The 16,184-nt window shown below is 40.8% G+C and overlaps 1 protein-coding gene across 24 annotated transcripts in view; it reads right to left on the bottom strand.

Moving 5' to 3' along the window:
- Positions 1–1,511: 1,511 nt before the first annotated feature.
- The window catches only part of DTNA (dystrobrevin alpha), a 397,669-nt gene continuing 382,996 nt past the window's right edge, over positions 1,512–16,184 (bottom strand). For 10 of the 24 annotated variants that reach the window (XM_059895344.1, XM_059895341.1, XM_059895343.1 and 7 more), the window contains 4 exons: positions 13,946–14,035; positions 12,526–12,694; positions 10,102–10,270; positions 1,512–2,520 (listed from right to left, as the gene is read on the bottom strand). In XM_059895344.1, coding sequence (XP_059751327.1) covers positions 2,380–2,520; positions 10,102–10,270; positions 12,526–12,694; positions 13,946–14,035 — 569 coding nt within the window. In that variant the 3' untranslated portion in view covers positions 1,512–2,379. Of the gene's footprint in view, positions 5,081–8,048; positions 8,098–8,292; positions 8,385–10,101; positions 10,271–12,525; positions 12,695–13,945; positions 14,036–16,184 lie in introns of those variants that run through there. The other 14 variants (XM_059895355.1, XM_059895361.1, XM_059895362.1 and 11 more) reach the window with 7 other exon arrangements.

Raw genomic sequence — 16,184 nt, 5'->3', positions numbered from 1 at the left:
AGTGTATGAGGGTTCCCTTTTCTCCACCTCCTGACTTTGTGCTTTTTTAGAAAAATAAAAAAATGGAAGACTGTCCCTTACACCACTCAATGTTTACAGTATGTACAGAGACCCTCACAATGGCTGGAAAAACATGTCTTTGCCGTTGAACAAGTATGCTCATTTGTAGTTGACAGTGAGAACTAGGAAGTTATGTTTTACATGCGGTTTTCAGTATCTTTTCTTAGCTTTGGTTTAGGTTTTCTGGTAAAATTATACTCTTCTTATTATCCTGTTAAAATATTTGAATCCTTCTACAATGAAGAGGCTTCTCAGATCTCTTTGCATTACTCTTTTCTCATACACTAACTCCCCAAAGCCAGCATTTTTAAAAGGACTATAAAGGATTTTGTTTTTCAGAGGACCATTGTTCCCAAGTTGGCTACAAACCCAGAAAAGGTTCTTGCCCTAAGCTGCTCCAGTGTTCGACAACCAGACCGGCCCCATTACTCCTGACTATGCCAGTGAAGTCTTAGGGGAATGTTTTGGGCTGTGCTGGTTCTTGGTGTATATCACAGTCTTGCTTCAGGATCTGATGTCTTAGAAAAAAATTTGATACTGAAAACCTCTTTTCACCTTTCCATTGCCTCCCAGTTCTCCTTTACCAGCTCAGATAATGTTTAGAACAAAAAATTCGCAAACTTTAATATGTGTTGCTAGGGCAACCAGAAGACAGCAGTAGGACTTAAACCAAAGCCAAGGAATTGAGCACAACTCCTTCGATGAATCTTAGTCTTGGCCAATGACTGATCTAGCAGGGGTGAGGTGAAGTCTTCATAGAACTGGATAGAGGGAGAAGCCTAATTTCAGAAACTCCTCCGAAAAGTGCACGATCTTCTCAGAAGTGAGAAATTTCTTGTGTTTTCCCTCTGTTTCTTGTTTGATGGCATGCCCAGTCTTCTTCCCATCTCAGCCTTGTCTGCAGATTCTTTCAGAACAAAGGTAGCTCCCTAGGTTATTCTTCTGGATGACCAAGAGCTCCTCAAATGGATATTGTGAGGATTAAATGTAAATAAAGCAGTTTTTTCTAAAGTTGTAAAGGATTACACAAATGTTAGTTATTTTTTCCCAGTATTTGGAATTTGGGGGAGAAAAGAAAGAAGAAAGAAGAAGAAGAGGAAAAGAAGAAAGGCGAGGGTGTATGGATTTTTTATGTTGATTACAACAAGGCTTTCCATGAGCAGCAGAATAGTATCTCATTAAAAAAAAAAACCTGCAACCCCAAAGGCAGGAAAAGGTGAGGTATTTGGCCTCAATTGCTTGATCCTCAATGGGTGGTCCATGCTTCATGCTGCAAATACTGACTTGTCAGTCTTTCTCCTTAGAACAGACTAACCTCATGTTGCTTTAGGAAATTCACTGAAACAAAGGAACAAAATACACAAGATATAGTGTTTTTAAAAAGATTTTTTAATGAAGAAATAATTCCATTCCAAAATATAGACACACAATTAAATAGTTTAATCACTTCAAAATATAACATGTCCCCAGGAGGTTCCAACACACACACATACACACAAAACAATACTTAACAGCAATACAAAAAACCCATACAATAGTAGTTTTGTTACATACCAATGAATGTTGTGAAATCTTTAGTGTCTCTGAATTGGTTATTTCAAATGGTGTCAAATTACAGTAGTCACAATTAAAAATGTCTTATAGTTAATTAGCTTCAGGATGTGATACTTCTGATTTTCCCCCCCCTCTTTTTGGTTCAAAGGTAAAAATGCCCTTTCTTCTGAGGACACGGTGGAGTTCTTGTTTGTGTCTCCTTGTGCGGAATTGAACCAAGGTGATTGCAGCAACCAAAGGCTGCCGGGATTTACAACGTCTACTTACAGTTAACAGCCAAGAACTAATAAGGGTGGACAAAGATGATCAAAATAAAAGCAGACATCAGTGCTAAATTATGATGCAACAGTCTGGCTCATGCATATAAGAAAATACATAGTATATCACAACAAAGGCCACACTCTTATGTAGTTCAGTTCACATTACTACTTACAAATGAACCTTCCCTGCCTTATAGTAGATCACTCGAGAATCCATTTTCCACAATCTCCAGCACATCTCCCTCTGACCAACTAAATTTACCCCGACTTCCATCCTGACCAACCACAACTGATTCCTGAATCCCCTACAGTAGATTTCACCCTCCTCCCTCTATTACATGGCCCCGTGGGGGAGGGTTGGCTGTGTTAGACCAGTGCTCATTAATAGGCCAACATCTCTAATGGAGGTGGATGTGCAATTCATCGTGGAACAAGAAAGAAACAACCCCCGCCAGACGGAATTGGATCTAACGGACAGGACGGGTGGCACCTGCTGGGTTTGCACTTAGAACAGGCCCCAAAAGTAGATTTGGAGAGCCAAGGAAAGAAACCCACCGCAAACCACAAAAACCCAGAATAACACACGCCATTTTGTCTCGGTTACAGGACAGGGGTGCTTGAGTCTGGTCTCAGTGCTGACGTGGAGCTAAGAGAAAGAAAAGGTGGCTGGTTAGTCAGGAATTGGTCATTGGCAGCAGTTTCCAGAGTCCTTGCAATGGCTTTGTACGATGGTTTCGACAACCGTGTGATGGAGTTGGCAATGAATGCTATGACGGGGGAAGGTTATTGGCAGAACAGTTCAAACCTTAGACAAACGTTTTGATGTAGAAACACAAAATGACAACACCTGTCAGCTCGGTCCAGTTGGTGGCCGAATGCCACCTGCAGGGTCAGGGTTCTGAGTTCGAGAACTGCCCGGCTATGATTGAGAGCTGACAGCCATGTAGGTAGCTGGGATGTAGTGGTTTTAAGTACTGAGTATGAGGCACCAGTGGCCACCTGCTCCATCTAGAGAGGCACGGGTTCACAGAGGATGGGCAGTGGAAAAGAGATGAACATTAAGATATACCAACAAAATCCGCAAAAAAATCCATCTGTGCAAAGAAATCTGAGAACTGTGCAGTTGTGTCCCTTTGGTGTCAGCCTGTTCTCAGGGACATTTGTCAGGCTGGTTCTCCGGAGGGAAATATGATTAAGTACATCAGTGGGCAGACTGGGCTCCTCGCTAATGCCAACCAAGAGCTTTACTAGCCCCAAGGCAAGCGATTTTGTTCCACAGGGCAGCCAAGGAGGTGGTTTCTGACCCAGTGCAGAGACGTGAACATCTTAGAGCTCTCTGGAGAGGAAGCTGGAAGATGTCAGGATGTCTCTTCTCAGCTGGGCACCCACCAACTACCGACTCTGGGAGGTGGCAGGTTTTTGCCAGCCCTGGAAGCAAAACCGAATAGCTGAAGCTTTGAGGTTGACTCAGAATCTTTCTTGCTTATTCTGAATAAGGCCTTTTCAGAGATTTTATTATACAACTTTATTCTAAAGCAGTGGTTCTCCAACTTCGGCGTACATCAGAATCACCTGGAGGGTTTATTCAAACACAGATTACTGGGCCCCAGCCCCAGAATGTCTGATTCCGTAGGCCTGGGTTAGGGCCTAGGAATCTGCATTTCTGATAAATTCCCAGGTGACACTGACGCTGCTGGTCCAGGGACCACACTGTGAGAACCACTGTTCTAAAATGATGCTCTCTTCTTTCTCTTAAGGGAGAAACAGGAATCCAGGGAAGCTGCCAATTTAAGGATAATGCATCTACTATGTTGTAGGATGTTTATTTCATCAAATCTTGACACGAGTAGAAGATGATTTTTTCATTTCCCCTGAATCCCTAAGGGAGGTCTTTAGCGCTCCCCAAAGAGGGCCCTCAGAAAGGACCATCGACAGAGTCATTCATTCTCCCTTCCTTGTCAGTTCTTTTGCACATTAGCTTTTCACGGAGTGCAAAATCCCAACTCCACTTAGAGGAGCCCGTTTCCTCTCACGTGACCAGAGGAGGCTGCATGCAGAACACCAGGTAGCCAGCTAAGGCCATACACATTCAGAAAGAAAAGGAGGGCGAACATTTGCAAGCGCGCTTTAAGCCTGTACATTTAAAGCTGAAAGGCGTCCAAACGACCTGATAGGGGAACTTGCGGTTGAGCGGTGCTGTTAGAGACATGCTCCCTAAAGCTAAACCGAGAGGAACCAGCCCGTGGAAGAGCAGAGATAACTTGAGTCCATTGGGGGGATCTTATGGCACCTGTGGTTTATAAACAGCTTTAGTAATGAGTATTTCAAAACAGAGTTCACAGTTTTTAAGAAGATCTGTGCTGATTTTAAAAACTAGATTCTATATAATTTGAATGTTGCCTTTTTTTTTTTTTTGGGAATATGATCTCTATTTGGAAAAAAATATTTACACTAAACTCTATGGCTGATTGGTTAGAGTATCTTGAAAGAAAACAACCCCAAGTTAGAAAGAAGCCCCAAAGACTGGATTCTCCTGGTGTGTTTGGTTCAAGCCTCTGCTCTCAGAGACTTGGAGACAAGTGCAGACCATGCAGGCCGAGGGCCCTTCTTGGCTATAGGGCTCTGAGTCTGTACCCTCAGGAACCAAATCCTTCGGGCTTAGTGAGTAATTGCAAGTGGTTGTTTTTCTCCAACTGCTGTGGAAAAAAAAAAATGTACAGTGTATATAATCAATTGTTTTGCTAAAATCTCAGAGAATTCAGAAATCAAACTCCTAGCTATAAACAGTATTAATATTGTCGTTGTAAACTGACCAGGTTCAATATCATGTGCAAAGGTTTAAGATGCTTGTTAATACTGCCGTTGTGAGTAACAGCAGGACGGGATTTCAGCCTGTGTTTTCATTTTGAGGGATGAGACATGTTACAGAAGATGTAGCTGATAAGTTAGCTTTGAACAGAAGTCTTTGTTTTTTTTCCTTCTCAAAACACACATCTATGAACTACAAATCTGAGAACAAAAAGTTAGCTGCGCTATAGCCGGCAGAACGCGTCTTTAGGGGCAGGGGTCTGTCGGGAGCTGCTGCGTGCGGTGGGTCCTCTCTTCTGTGAGGTGAGGCTGCCGTCTTCTCCTCTGTAGGGGTGGGTGCAGCTCTGTCCTTCATCACCAGTTCTCATGTTACTTTCATCTGTCTGACTATAGCTTGCCTGGGAATAAGCAATGTGTAATTTTTTTTAAAGATGGTAACTGCTCTCTAAATTAGGGTTATGAAGCTTAGAATCACCCCTTCCCCCCCAACACACACACACACACACACACACACACACACACACACACGTGCGCACACACACACCCTCTACTTTCTTCCTCTGACAATCAGGAATGAATGTCCTGGGACACTGTGGGCTACTGCACCTTCTGAAAGAAGAGAGGACAAGAATCCTCCATGCTGAGTCTCTTGCCTAGTGGGTACCTGAGGCATCTGGAGGGTTAAAGCAACGTAAACAGAAATATTTGTGTTGTCCTTTGGACAAGGAGATGAGAGCACTGACTCACCATCAGAAGGCCATGCTAATTTAAAAAAAAAATCCACTTTGATCTTCCAACCCTCCAATTTCTGAAGTTAGGATGTGGCTGGTCAAGGCACGTGGAGTACCATGTGGCCAGAAGGATGGAAAAGGGACCAACCCAAGATCCAAATGGGCCAGAATGGGATTTTGGTGGACTTTAATTTGAGTGCTAACCTTTCTGTGTACTGTTTCTTCTAATGTGGCTAGTTGAAAAGCAATAAGTCAGGTTTCACTCTATTCACTCTTGTTAGTGTGTTGGTAAGTGCCTATTTATCTTCAGAGAGGCCTAAGGCTCTTCTTGAGCAGAGGATGGGTCTTCCATGTCTCTGCTGTTTCACCTTTGGCCCTTTAGTCATGTAGGGCTCTGCTTGGTGGATGTCTAATTGACTCTGAGCTGCTGAAATCGGCTTTAGGACCCTTGCAGAAGAGATGCATATACTTTGGGATAATTTCTGGTCTTGTAGTGTAGCCAGAAAGTCCAAACGGAAAGATTTCAACAGATGAACTGTTCTACAATTTCAGCTGTATTTCTTGGCTACATCAAGAAAAATTACAGTAGGGTAGAACTAGGTGCAAAGATGAAAATCTACTAGTTCCTACAGTGTTCTACCCGGTCTTAAATGAATTTTGTCTGATTTGCTGATTTAGTGACAGGCTGGTTTATATTTAGAGTTCTGTGGGATGCCAGCTAGGTAGGTAAGGATGCAGTAAGCGGCAGAGGCCACAACTGTTTTAACTTTTCACTGCCAAATTGGCAACAGAAGATTTAAAAAGGGCCTAAGAACTTTCAGAGTACTGAAATCTCTGGCGTTTATGGACATGAACCAAATACCACTTTTTATCTGGGTTTATGTCAAGGGCATTTCATTAGGCTTTTAGAAAAGTATATTTTTCCAAGAACTACCTACTGATGTTTAAATAATGTGCAGAACAAAAATGATCAAATTGCGGGAGCTCAGAGAAAGAAAATGCTATGAAAGGAAAAGCCTTGCTCCTTTGGGACTAGATTTGTTATAACTGGACTGAATATTTTCAGAAACAGCTCCTGGGAATTTTTCACTGCAGTCATCATGAATCAGGAGAACATGTGGTGTAGCATTCTCAAATCCAAGGGAGGCAGACTAAAACGCACTCAATAAGATCCTCCCTTTTACACCAAGAGGGCCTCACAGCTCAAAAAATATATTTCATAATAACAATTACACTTTAATTTTTACTTGCTTAATCTTAACCTGAGGACCAAGACAGGAGGTCAGTAGTGCTTGAACTAGAATGTATTCTTTACTAATTGATATGTCATTTAGGAGATATATATCGCTTTTTCAATTTAGCAGCCAGAGTTGAGTTTCCTATCAACTGCACTATTCCATGGGTGGGAAAAGACTGTAGAACTAAAGTGGGTACAAGTCCTTGGGACCGTGCATCCAGATGACCGTAAGAGGTGTATTAGCTTTGAAGTGTAATGTGGGACATCTAAATGGCCATTGGCTGGAGCCAGAGAAGCCGTCAAGTCTCATGGGACAGTGTAGCCGAAGGTATATCAAATCATTGTACGAAGCTGGGTCCCAGCCGTATTTACACAATTAGAGCGGGCAAGCTAGTTCTGAGTCCCGGGGGCTCCCATACACTCACATAATAATTATAGTCACTCCCAGGGACTGAGTTTCTTGTAAAGCACTGAGCATAGTGCTAGGCATGTATGTGTGTACTCAGAATAAAATGATAGTGCGTCTGCCACTATGTTAAGCTCTTTAAAAGCTATATCTCAGTGAGTACAACTCCTCCATGAGGTAGGTATTGTGATATATGTTGTACAGAGGGAACAGAGGCTCAGAGAAGTCTAGTAGTTTGTCAAAGATTATGCTGCTAAGATTTGATGGAACTCATATTTGAAATCAGTCTATTCGAGTCGAGGGCCTAAGCTTCAGACTACTATAGTGAAGCGATCCTGCCAATCAAGTGTTATTCTCTTTACACTAAAAAAATTACTGAGGATTTCCCATGTATTTAGGTAGATCCTTAAAGCTGGGGGACCACATGCCACAGAAATGATATCTGAAATTAATTTATATCTTGCTGAATTCCACAATGGATTTGAATCAGCTGTTCTAAAACCATAAGGCTGTAGAAGCTTTCCTCTCTGTTTTTGCTTCTTTTGTTTTCTTTAATAACACATGCTTTTGCTTTCACTCGTTAAGGTACACACTTTGATCTTTTGGGCCCTGAATACAGCAGGACGAAGGAGCTGACTCATCTCTGCAAGTGCTGAGCAAGCCTGGACTTTTCTCTCTCAAGTGCTAGAGAGGCTGAAAACTTGGATGCGGTTATGGATCAGTGTTAATGGCTGCACAGCTACGAATTTCTGGGGCATCTTTGGTATTACTGAAATTTCTATGCCAATTTTCCTAATTAATAGAGTAAAAGTCAACTCCCAAGGTTGCCTGCCAAATCTCCACTGGATTATAATGAAATGCTTCATAGACTGGGAAGGAGGATATTTTATCATAGAGAAAACCTAAGAGAGAGTGATTGTGAATATAGGTTACAAGTTATCAGAATCCAGTGTACAGTGGCCACGTTTCCTCCTAAATAAGAGGATACTTACTTGAGAGGAGAGTGATAAAAGGATATTGCATTCAACCTTGCAAGCTGACCTGTGGGTGACAAAGGACACAAACAAGAAAGGTGACATGTCATGTCTGTGATGTAGTCAAGCTTGTGAATTATTTGGTTGGAAGCCATGCAGAAAGATAGAGAGAGACAGAGAAAGAGAGAGAGAGAGTCCAAGGAATGAAAGTAACTTTCTGGCCCATCCAACAACGATACGCTCATAGAGCAGTCAAGGAAAACCACTTCAACCTTCTCCAGGGCATATATCTTGAGTGGGGACACACAGGCCTGTTATCTCTCAGCCCTTTTCTTTGTCTTTCCCTTGAAGTCACTGGGTGGGGAAAGGAAAGGAGAGAGAGAGAAGGATCTTAACATCTACCAGAGATGGCACGAACTCCAATCGGAGCTGATGCTATTAATAGAATTTCCCTTCACTTTGGTCATATCAGGTTAAATTCCTAATTCATTAAAATAAATAAAAATCTAATATCTTATATGAAATGACTCTCTTTCTTTTAAAAAAAATCTAGAATTTCATTGACTGTGGTCACCAAAATCCAGAAACTGATATGGGCTCAAAGAGGGAGGTCTAACAGGCACCTCTAACAGCATGAACCAGAATATTGATTATTTCACCACCTCTCTCTCTCCCTCTACGCAGCAGAGCCAAATGAGATACGAGTAGGAATGCCATCCCTCAGAGTTCCCAGAGACACCCTGGAGCTTCATCTAGACTAACTTCCTTCCACCGATAGGCCACAGAAGTCGCAAAGAAAGAGCATCCTCCACGGTCTGCATTCAAGGCAACTTTGTTTCTATAGCGTTAAAGTACGGCTTTACATATCTGGTCACTGTTTGTTTTGTTTATCTAGGCCTACATTGTAGTTGCTTCTGAAATGTGGCTGTTAAACTGAAAAGGCTAATGGAACATTCCAGAGAGGCAAAGCTTCTGTGTTATATTGTCAAGATGGGGTTGGTGGGCTTCCCTCTTGCTCTATTCTTCTTGGGAAGATATTTCGAAACAATCTATAAACATATGAGAAGGAGAAGATAATTTATTCTCTCTGCTTCTCTTTCCTTCACTAATAGAGAAAGAGAGGGCTACTGCCAACCTAAGACAGTGGAAAAAGCTTGTCTGGCCATCGGACAGAAAGCCTGACATGATAAAATAACCCCCGGGGTCTGGGAGGCAGCAGGTCTCAACCAGCCAAATACCCCTGAACTCCCAGAACCCCAACAAGACACAGGGAAGGGAAACATACAAGAAAAACAAACATGGCAGTAGAACAATCTCCATGGGGAAAATGCATCCCCTTAAGGATGAGTGGCTAATTACACTTATTCCCAATTGCATGTGTCATGTCCAGTGACTTCTCAGATGGATTAATATGCTCCAGTACATATGACAATCTGCCCAACCACACCCTGCTGAATGTGGGCCTACAGTTCCCCTAACATTTCTTGGTGAGGTTTGTCACTTTTTCACTTCGTGACATTTGATATAAGGCAGGCAGTGAGGGAAGCTGAGGACAAATGATTCAAGGGAGGAGGTATATTTATGCTTAGTCAATTTCCTTGAGCTTTGTTCCCTGAGTCATCCCACAGTATCCATGGGGGATTCGTTCCAGGACATTCCCACACAGCAGACACCAACATCCACGGATGCTCAAGTCCCTTATAGTTGAACCTCAGTATCCACAGATTCAGAATCTGTGGATATGGAGGGCCGACTGTATCTCTTCTTAAAAAGCATTTTCCTAATGATTTTGGAGGATCATGGACTGTTAGTCACCATGTTTCCACTAATGTGGAAGGCTTCTTTTACTTTCCAACTCAGAATTCATAGGAATTCATGGTGAGTGACAGCTATAAGAAGTATTTAACATTTTTCCTATCTAGAATTCATGGACTAAGGAGTTCAGTCAGAATATTCCAGAAAGGGAGGGTGGAAGGAAGGAGAAGTCACCGAATTTTGGAGTAATGTAAAAGACCCAGCTACTGAGGGGCTGGGGCAGGAGTGGTAGAGGATGTGGGCCAGCTCTTGGTACCTGGTAGGCTTCGTCCTGTAGCTTCTGTTTCAGGTACTCCTCCATCTTCAGCTCATTCTCCAGCTGCCGGACTGAGTCATCTTCATAGTTCTCATCCTCTGGCCTCACATATGGGTCCCCATCTTCTGTAACCCTGGGAATCAACCACAGTGGGAGTTTCGGAGCAAATCTTAAAGGAAAGTATGAGTGGGATTCCTGTGTTAGCTGTAGTTCTGGGCACACATTTATTTAGTCCTTCAATTCACTTCTTTGCTTCAATTCACTTCAATTCTGTCTCTTCTTTGACATAATGAAAAAACTTTAAAAAAGCTTTGGAAGTTTGGAGGAATATATGATCAAGGTGTTCTCGCAGACAATTTTTCTACGGCAATCTGGTGATCACCGTCCTCTATGTTTTCCTAGGGTTAACAGGAATGAGCTGACCTTTAAATGTCTGTCATTCTTAAAAAGGGTAGGCTTATCCTTTGAGAGGACATAGTTTTTCCAATTTGGGGGCTTAAAAAAAAATGGAATCCAAGAACACTTTCTATAAGGGAAGTAAGCCCTCTAGTGAAATAATGATTAGGACATTTGTTCATAATTTAACCCTCTTTGTGTTATACATGTATATAGGCACGTGCACCCATGTGCTTTATTTCTGTGGTAGAGTCAAGTCTCTCTCATCGATCAGCTGATCGATGTCAGGAAGACTAATACTCTAACCCATAGCTCTTGATCTTCAAAATTTATACTAGCTCTGAACTTAAGAAATCCATTTAAATTGTCCAATTCCACTATGAAATAAATAGATAAGAATGATCTCATTCACTAAATGTGTGACTCTCTCCATCTATTCATCCCGGTATATATAAAGCTCTTCCTGGGACTGAACCTAAATTCACAACTAAAATATTCTCAGGCTAAAACACAGTACATGTTTAGATAGTACAGATATTAAAATATCCCCTAAAATGAAAAGAGTGGTCAAGTAGAAGTTTCTGGGTTGGAACTTAAATGCCAGTGTTCATGTTTATTTATATCTGTGTCCTCGTTATTTTTAGAGGTTTGGGGTCAGCCTAAATAGGTCTGCGAGGCCTCTATGAACTTTCCCTCCCCAAGCCCCACAGCCGTGTTTGTAGCTGGTCCTGCCACCAGTGTACCAGGGACAGCAGATGGGGTGGCCTTAGTTACAGTTCTGGACCTTAGGACTGGATCAAGAAAGTTTTAGGTAACCACCATGCAAATGCTTAATTATAAAAAAATCAAATGGATTTGTATTTACCAGACTAAACTGATAATTAATTCACCAGTTTGAATAACAAACAAATCAAATAATTCTAAATTATAGAGGAAAGGATAAGAAAGCAAACTGAAAATAAAAGCAGCAGCTTCCTGCCACGTAAAATTATAACTCTTTTGTTTTGATCTTATGCTCTGCCTTTTCACAGCTGGCTTTCAAACCATGTCTATTTATAATTCCCCATTATTACTGGCCTTTTACTCACTGCTTGGATGGAGAGCCAAAACACCAGAAAGGCCTCTGGTTAGTTTCTTCTCTGGGTCTTTAAAACAGCCAATTTATTTTTGTAGACTCATCTGCAGTTCTTCTCACATTAAGCACCATCACCCTTCTGTAGTTTTTTTTGAACTGTTCATCAATTCTCTTTTCCAGAATTTGGGTGAGCCCCTGCCCACATTTCTCAGAACTCCGCTTACATCACTTCCTTCATTTTACCCTTTTCCCTACCAAGCTGGGCTCTGCAGGTCTGTCCTAGGTTTTTGCCTTTGTTTCTCAGCTTTGGTTTTCTCTGCCTGACTGCTTTGAGCTGATCCAACGTCACAGAAATTCTAGTGGCGACGTGAGCGATTCTGCTGGCTCCTGTCAAGCTACAGAAGCCTAACTGGGTGAAAAATCTTTGCAAAATGTCTTTTGAAGGTCAGGTTTATACATATTCAATAATTCAGGCGAATTGGACTTCTTTATAATGAGACTTTATACACTTAGTTATTTCATTCACAAGTGCGTATATGATGCTGTTTACACCCACTTTGAACAGAGACCTCTCTAGTATCACCAGGTCCTTTAAGAGCAAATCTAGTAAATTCAGAAGATAGGATGATTTATCTCCTGAACTAGTCTATGAGTCCTGGGAGGGTGGGAGAGACTTTTGACACTATTTTGTATCCAATTAGCACAGTGCCTTGGGCAAGCCAGGCTCTCAATAAGTACTGGTTGGTTTTTGTTACTGATACTCTGGAAATTGTTAGGGGGAAAAGTCACAATGACAAATTGAAATGTAGCACCCTTCTACCTCTTCTGGCAGAAAAGGAAACTGAATCATTCCTTTCCAAAATAAAGAAGTAAGCAACCATGTTTTTATTTTCCTATGCTCCCTGCAGAGTGTTCTGTTACTGAGAAAATACCCCCAAGCAGAAGATACTTACACGTCGCCACGCATGGCACTTGGGGTAGCTCCACTGTGAAGGTACCCGGGTTTTCGGGCATGGATTTGTGCTAGAAAAGCCTTTTCAGAGGTTGGTGATGGGACCAGATCTTCAAACTGAGTCCGTGCAAATTCAGAATCCACGTTACTCTCAGTTTCACTCCCCGCCTCTATTAGGTACAATTGAAGAAGTGAAGAATGACCTAGATTTTTTTATGATCAATCGGCAAATAAAGGGCTAGGCTTAACATTAACCAACCTATGCTGATTAAAACACTGACCAGTTATTGTACGTAAGTCAAGTATGCGTTCGTTTTTTCTCAAAATGAGAATTGATACTGACATGAATTACCACAAAATCAGTTAGTATACAGTATTGTCTTTTTATCTCAATAATATTATAAGGAATCTTTGTCTGAATAACTGACTTAATTCTTGAAGCCATCTGTTTTTTCCCTCTATAAAAGTCTTTATTAAAACTGTTGTTACTTTTGCTTAATATTACTTTAATTTAGGAAACACAGACCGAAAATATTACATTCACTTAATATTTCAAAAAATTATGAGTATAAACTAATAGTCCTTGAAACGCCTGCAATGAGAATAACATTTTTAGTCATCATTTGCTAGGGCAGTGAGTACATGCCATTAATCATGATGTATTAACTACTGTCATTTTTATCCTATTTGGTAATCTTAATCTAAAATAATAGCAACAATTTTCATTACTTTAATTCTAATTATAGAGGTTTTTTAGAAATTTAAATCCAGATTTTTTTTAACATTAAAGCTTTCTTTCTTATAGTTGTTGTAATTTCAACTATATGACCACAGTCCTTTCAAACAGATATCTTGCTAGGAGGGCTTTAAGGAATAGACGAGATGTATTAGTAACTGGTAAGATATTTATTTGCATATTCACGCTGTTAAAGTTTTTAAAACTCTGTGTAGTAGTATTAGGATGAAGAGTGCTGCAATTTTATGCTATTTATTTTCTTCACAGATCTTTCTTTAGTGATATTGCAAAGGTAAATTTCAGTTTCGCTTCTTTCAAATAGCCATGCATTCCAAATGAACAAGTCTAGATTAGTAAATAAGACATTTGACCCTATAAAATAACTTTAGCATCATGCCAGTTTGGGTCATGATATATTTAACAGTGGCTAACTTGGGATTCTGGATTTACAAGTCAATTTTAATATTTATTCTTTTCTGCATTTTTCAAACTTTGTGCATTGAGCATGTATTCATGATCTTCTCATTAGCCAAGTATAAACGGTACTAAAAAAATCTAATATCTCAACAAAATATCACATAGACCTTTAAAAAATCTTTTTATACTTGACAATGAGCAGCTCTCTAACAGAAGTTATGGGTCCTTCTGCAATGAGCAGACAAATGAGAGGGGACCAGGGACTCACCGGAATTCAACTCTTTCACGAGAGAGGACATGGTGTTAGTGATCGAATCCGCTGCTACTAGTAAGTCATTCCTTAAATTTCTTCTTGAACCTTAAGAAAGAATGATAATGAAAAAAAAAAAAAATCAAAGCTTTCCTTTTCCCCAAGTTTTTATGCCGTTTATCATTTCCATTGATATCCTAAAGCAAGAAAACGTCCAAGACTTCTCCTTTTCAGAAGTGCTTTGGTTCATTTCCTGAAAAAAATACATTGTGCTCAGGCCAGTGGCCTTTGATATAAGAAGACATGGCAACTGATGGGGATTCATATACTTTACTGTCCAAATTGGGACAATTTTACAAGTGAAAGGGGCGGTATTAATAACAAGACTGGGTGACCTGGCACAAACTGGGATGATCCCAGGTAAGCCAGCATGCGTGGTCATCCTTCTTCAGAATCACCTCACAGATGAAAAGTCTGGTTTTGCCACGAGAGCTGCGCCTCCCCAGCAGCTGCTACTGTTTCAGCCCTTACTTGGTGGCTGAGCACATCAGATTCTGATCTCCATCACCATAGCCTCTGTCTCCCATCAGGGCTCCCCGAGCTCCCCCGATCATTTCAGGTACCTCTTGGGAATGGGAACCCTGTGCACCGTATGTCCCCAGAGTTTGGAAAAGGGGTGAGGATTCTTGCTCCTGCTGCCAAGACATGGGCAGAAGATGTATGCCTGGTACCCTGAACTGGAACTTAGACCATGTTTCTCTATGGTAGAGGAAGATTATTATGAGGTTTCCATCCCACTAAGGGTTAAAAGGGTATCTGTGGGCTGGACTGGGGGTGGGGCAAGGTGGATGTGGAACAGAGGGCCAAATTCATAATATCTTTGGAAAAAAGACTCAAGATTCCAAATACCTGACTTACAGATGAATTTATGCAGGATGAGCTGGGGCTGCTTAGATAGGTCACATTTCATTGTGATTTCTTAGTAAGTAAAACTAAATAAGTAAAATAATAAACACATGTAAATTTAAGAAATCATAGTAGTTAGATAAAACAATAATTATTACAGGAAACTCAAATTGATTTAATATACTGTAAATTTCTTTAAGATTTAGGGAAAGGACAGTTTTCCCTCTAAAAATTAAAAAAAGGAAATTATTTTGCATAACTTAAATTATATTGGTACAACTTTAATCATTTTCTTTTTCAGGAGAAAATGCCCTGTAATGGATCTTCCTTTTTCCCTCAGAACAGAAAGTACATCATGCTCTCCCTTCAAAATGTAAGCTTTTATCCCCTATAAATAGTGGATGAGAGCATCTTTTTCCTCAGTCTCCCTGGATATTACTGATGTTAAACTTTTTTTTTGGAATCTGCTAGGCAAAAGGTGATTTTGATTAAAATTTGTATTTCTACAACTATTTGTGAGATTGAACATCTTTTCACATCTTTATTGGCTATTTGTTCTTCTGTCGGTTCCTATCCTTCACCTATTTTTGTTTTGGGAGTGTCTTTTTCTGACTGAGCTGTGTGTGCTTTAATGTATAACTGAAATTATGAAACTTGATTGCTACATATGCTGGAAATGTTTCCTCAAGTCTATTCTTTTGTCTTTTAACTGTTTATGTTTCTTTTTGTCTTAAAACTAGTAGTCGAATATGTCGCTCTTTTCCTTAGATCTACATGTGAGGACCTGGGAGGATGTCCACGATATACCGCTAATTCAAGGGAGAAGCAAATTGCAGACCAAAATGCAATGCATGATCGAATTTGTGTGAAAAAAGAAGAGTATATGTCCATAAAAGCACACTTAAACATAGATATTTATATATAAGTGAAACGTTGAGAAGGGCCAAACTGTTAATAGTGTTTACTTCTAGGAATGAGATTGGCAGGCTGAGGGTCGGCAGGAGGATTTCTTTTTTTCTAATTTTCTACAAATTTAAAAAGTGGTGACGGGCTTCCCTGGTGGCACAGTGGTTGAGAATCTGCCTGCCAATGCAGGGGACACGGGTTCGAGCCCTGGTCTGGGAAGATCCCACATGCCACGGAGCGACTAGGCCCGTGAGCCACAATTACTGAGCCTGCGCATCCGGAGTCTGTGCTCCGCAACAAGAGAGGCCGCGATAATAAGAGGCCCGCGCACCGCGATGAACAGTGGCCCCCGCTTGCCGCAACTAGAGAAAGCCCTCGCACAGAAACGAAGATCCAACACAGCCATAAATAAATAAATAAATAAATAAATAAAATTTAAAAAAAA

This window comes from Balaenoptera ricei, chromosome 14 (assembly GCF_028023285.1).
Source record: "Balaenoptera ricei isolate mBalRic1 chromosome 14, mBalRic1.hap2, whole genome shotgun sequence".
In the NCBI taxonomy this organism is placed as follows: domain Eukaryota; kingdom Metazoa; phylum Chordata; class Mammalia; order Artiodactyla; family Balaenopteridae; genus Balaenoptera; species Balaenoptera ricei.
The sequence above is the reverse complement of the archived record's forward strand: the minus strand, read 5'-3'. Positions and strand labels throughout refer to the sequence as shown.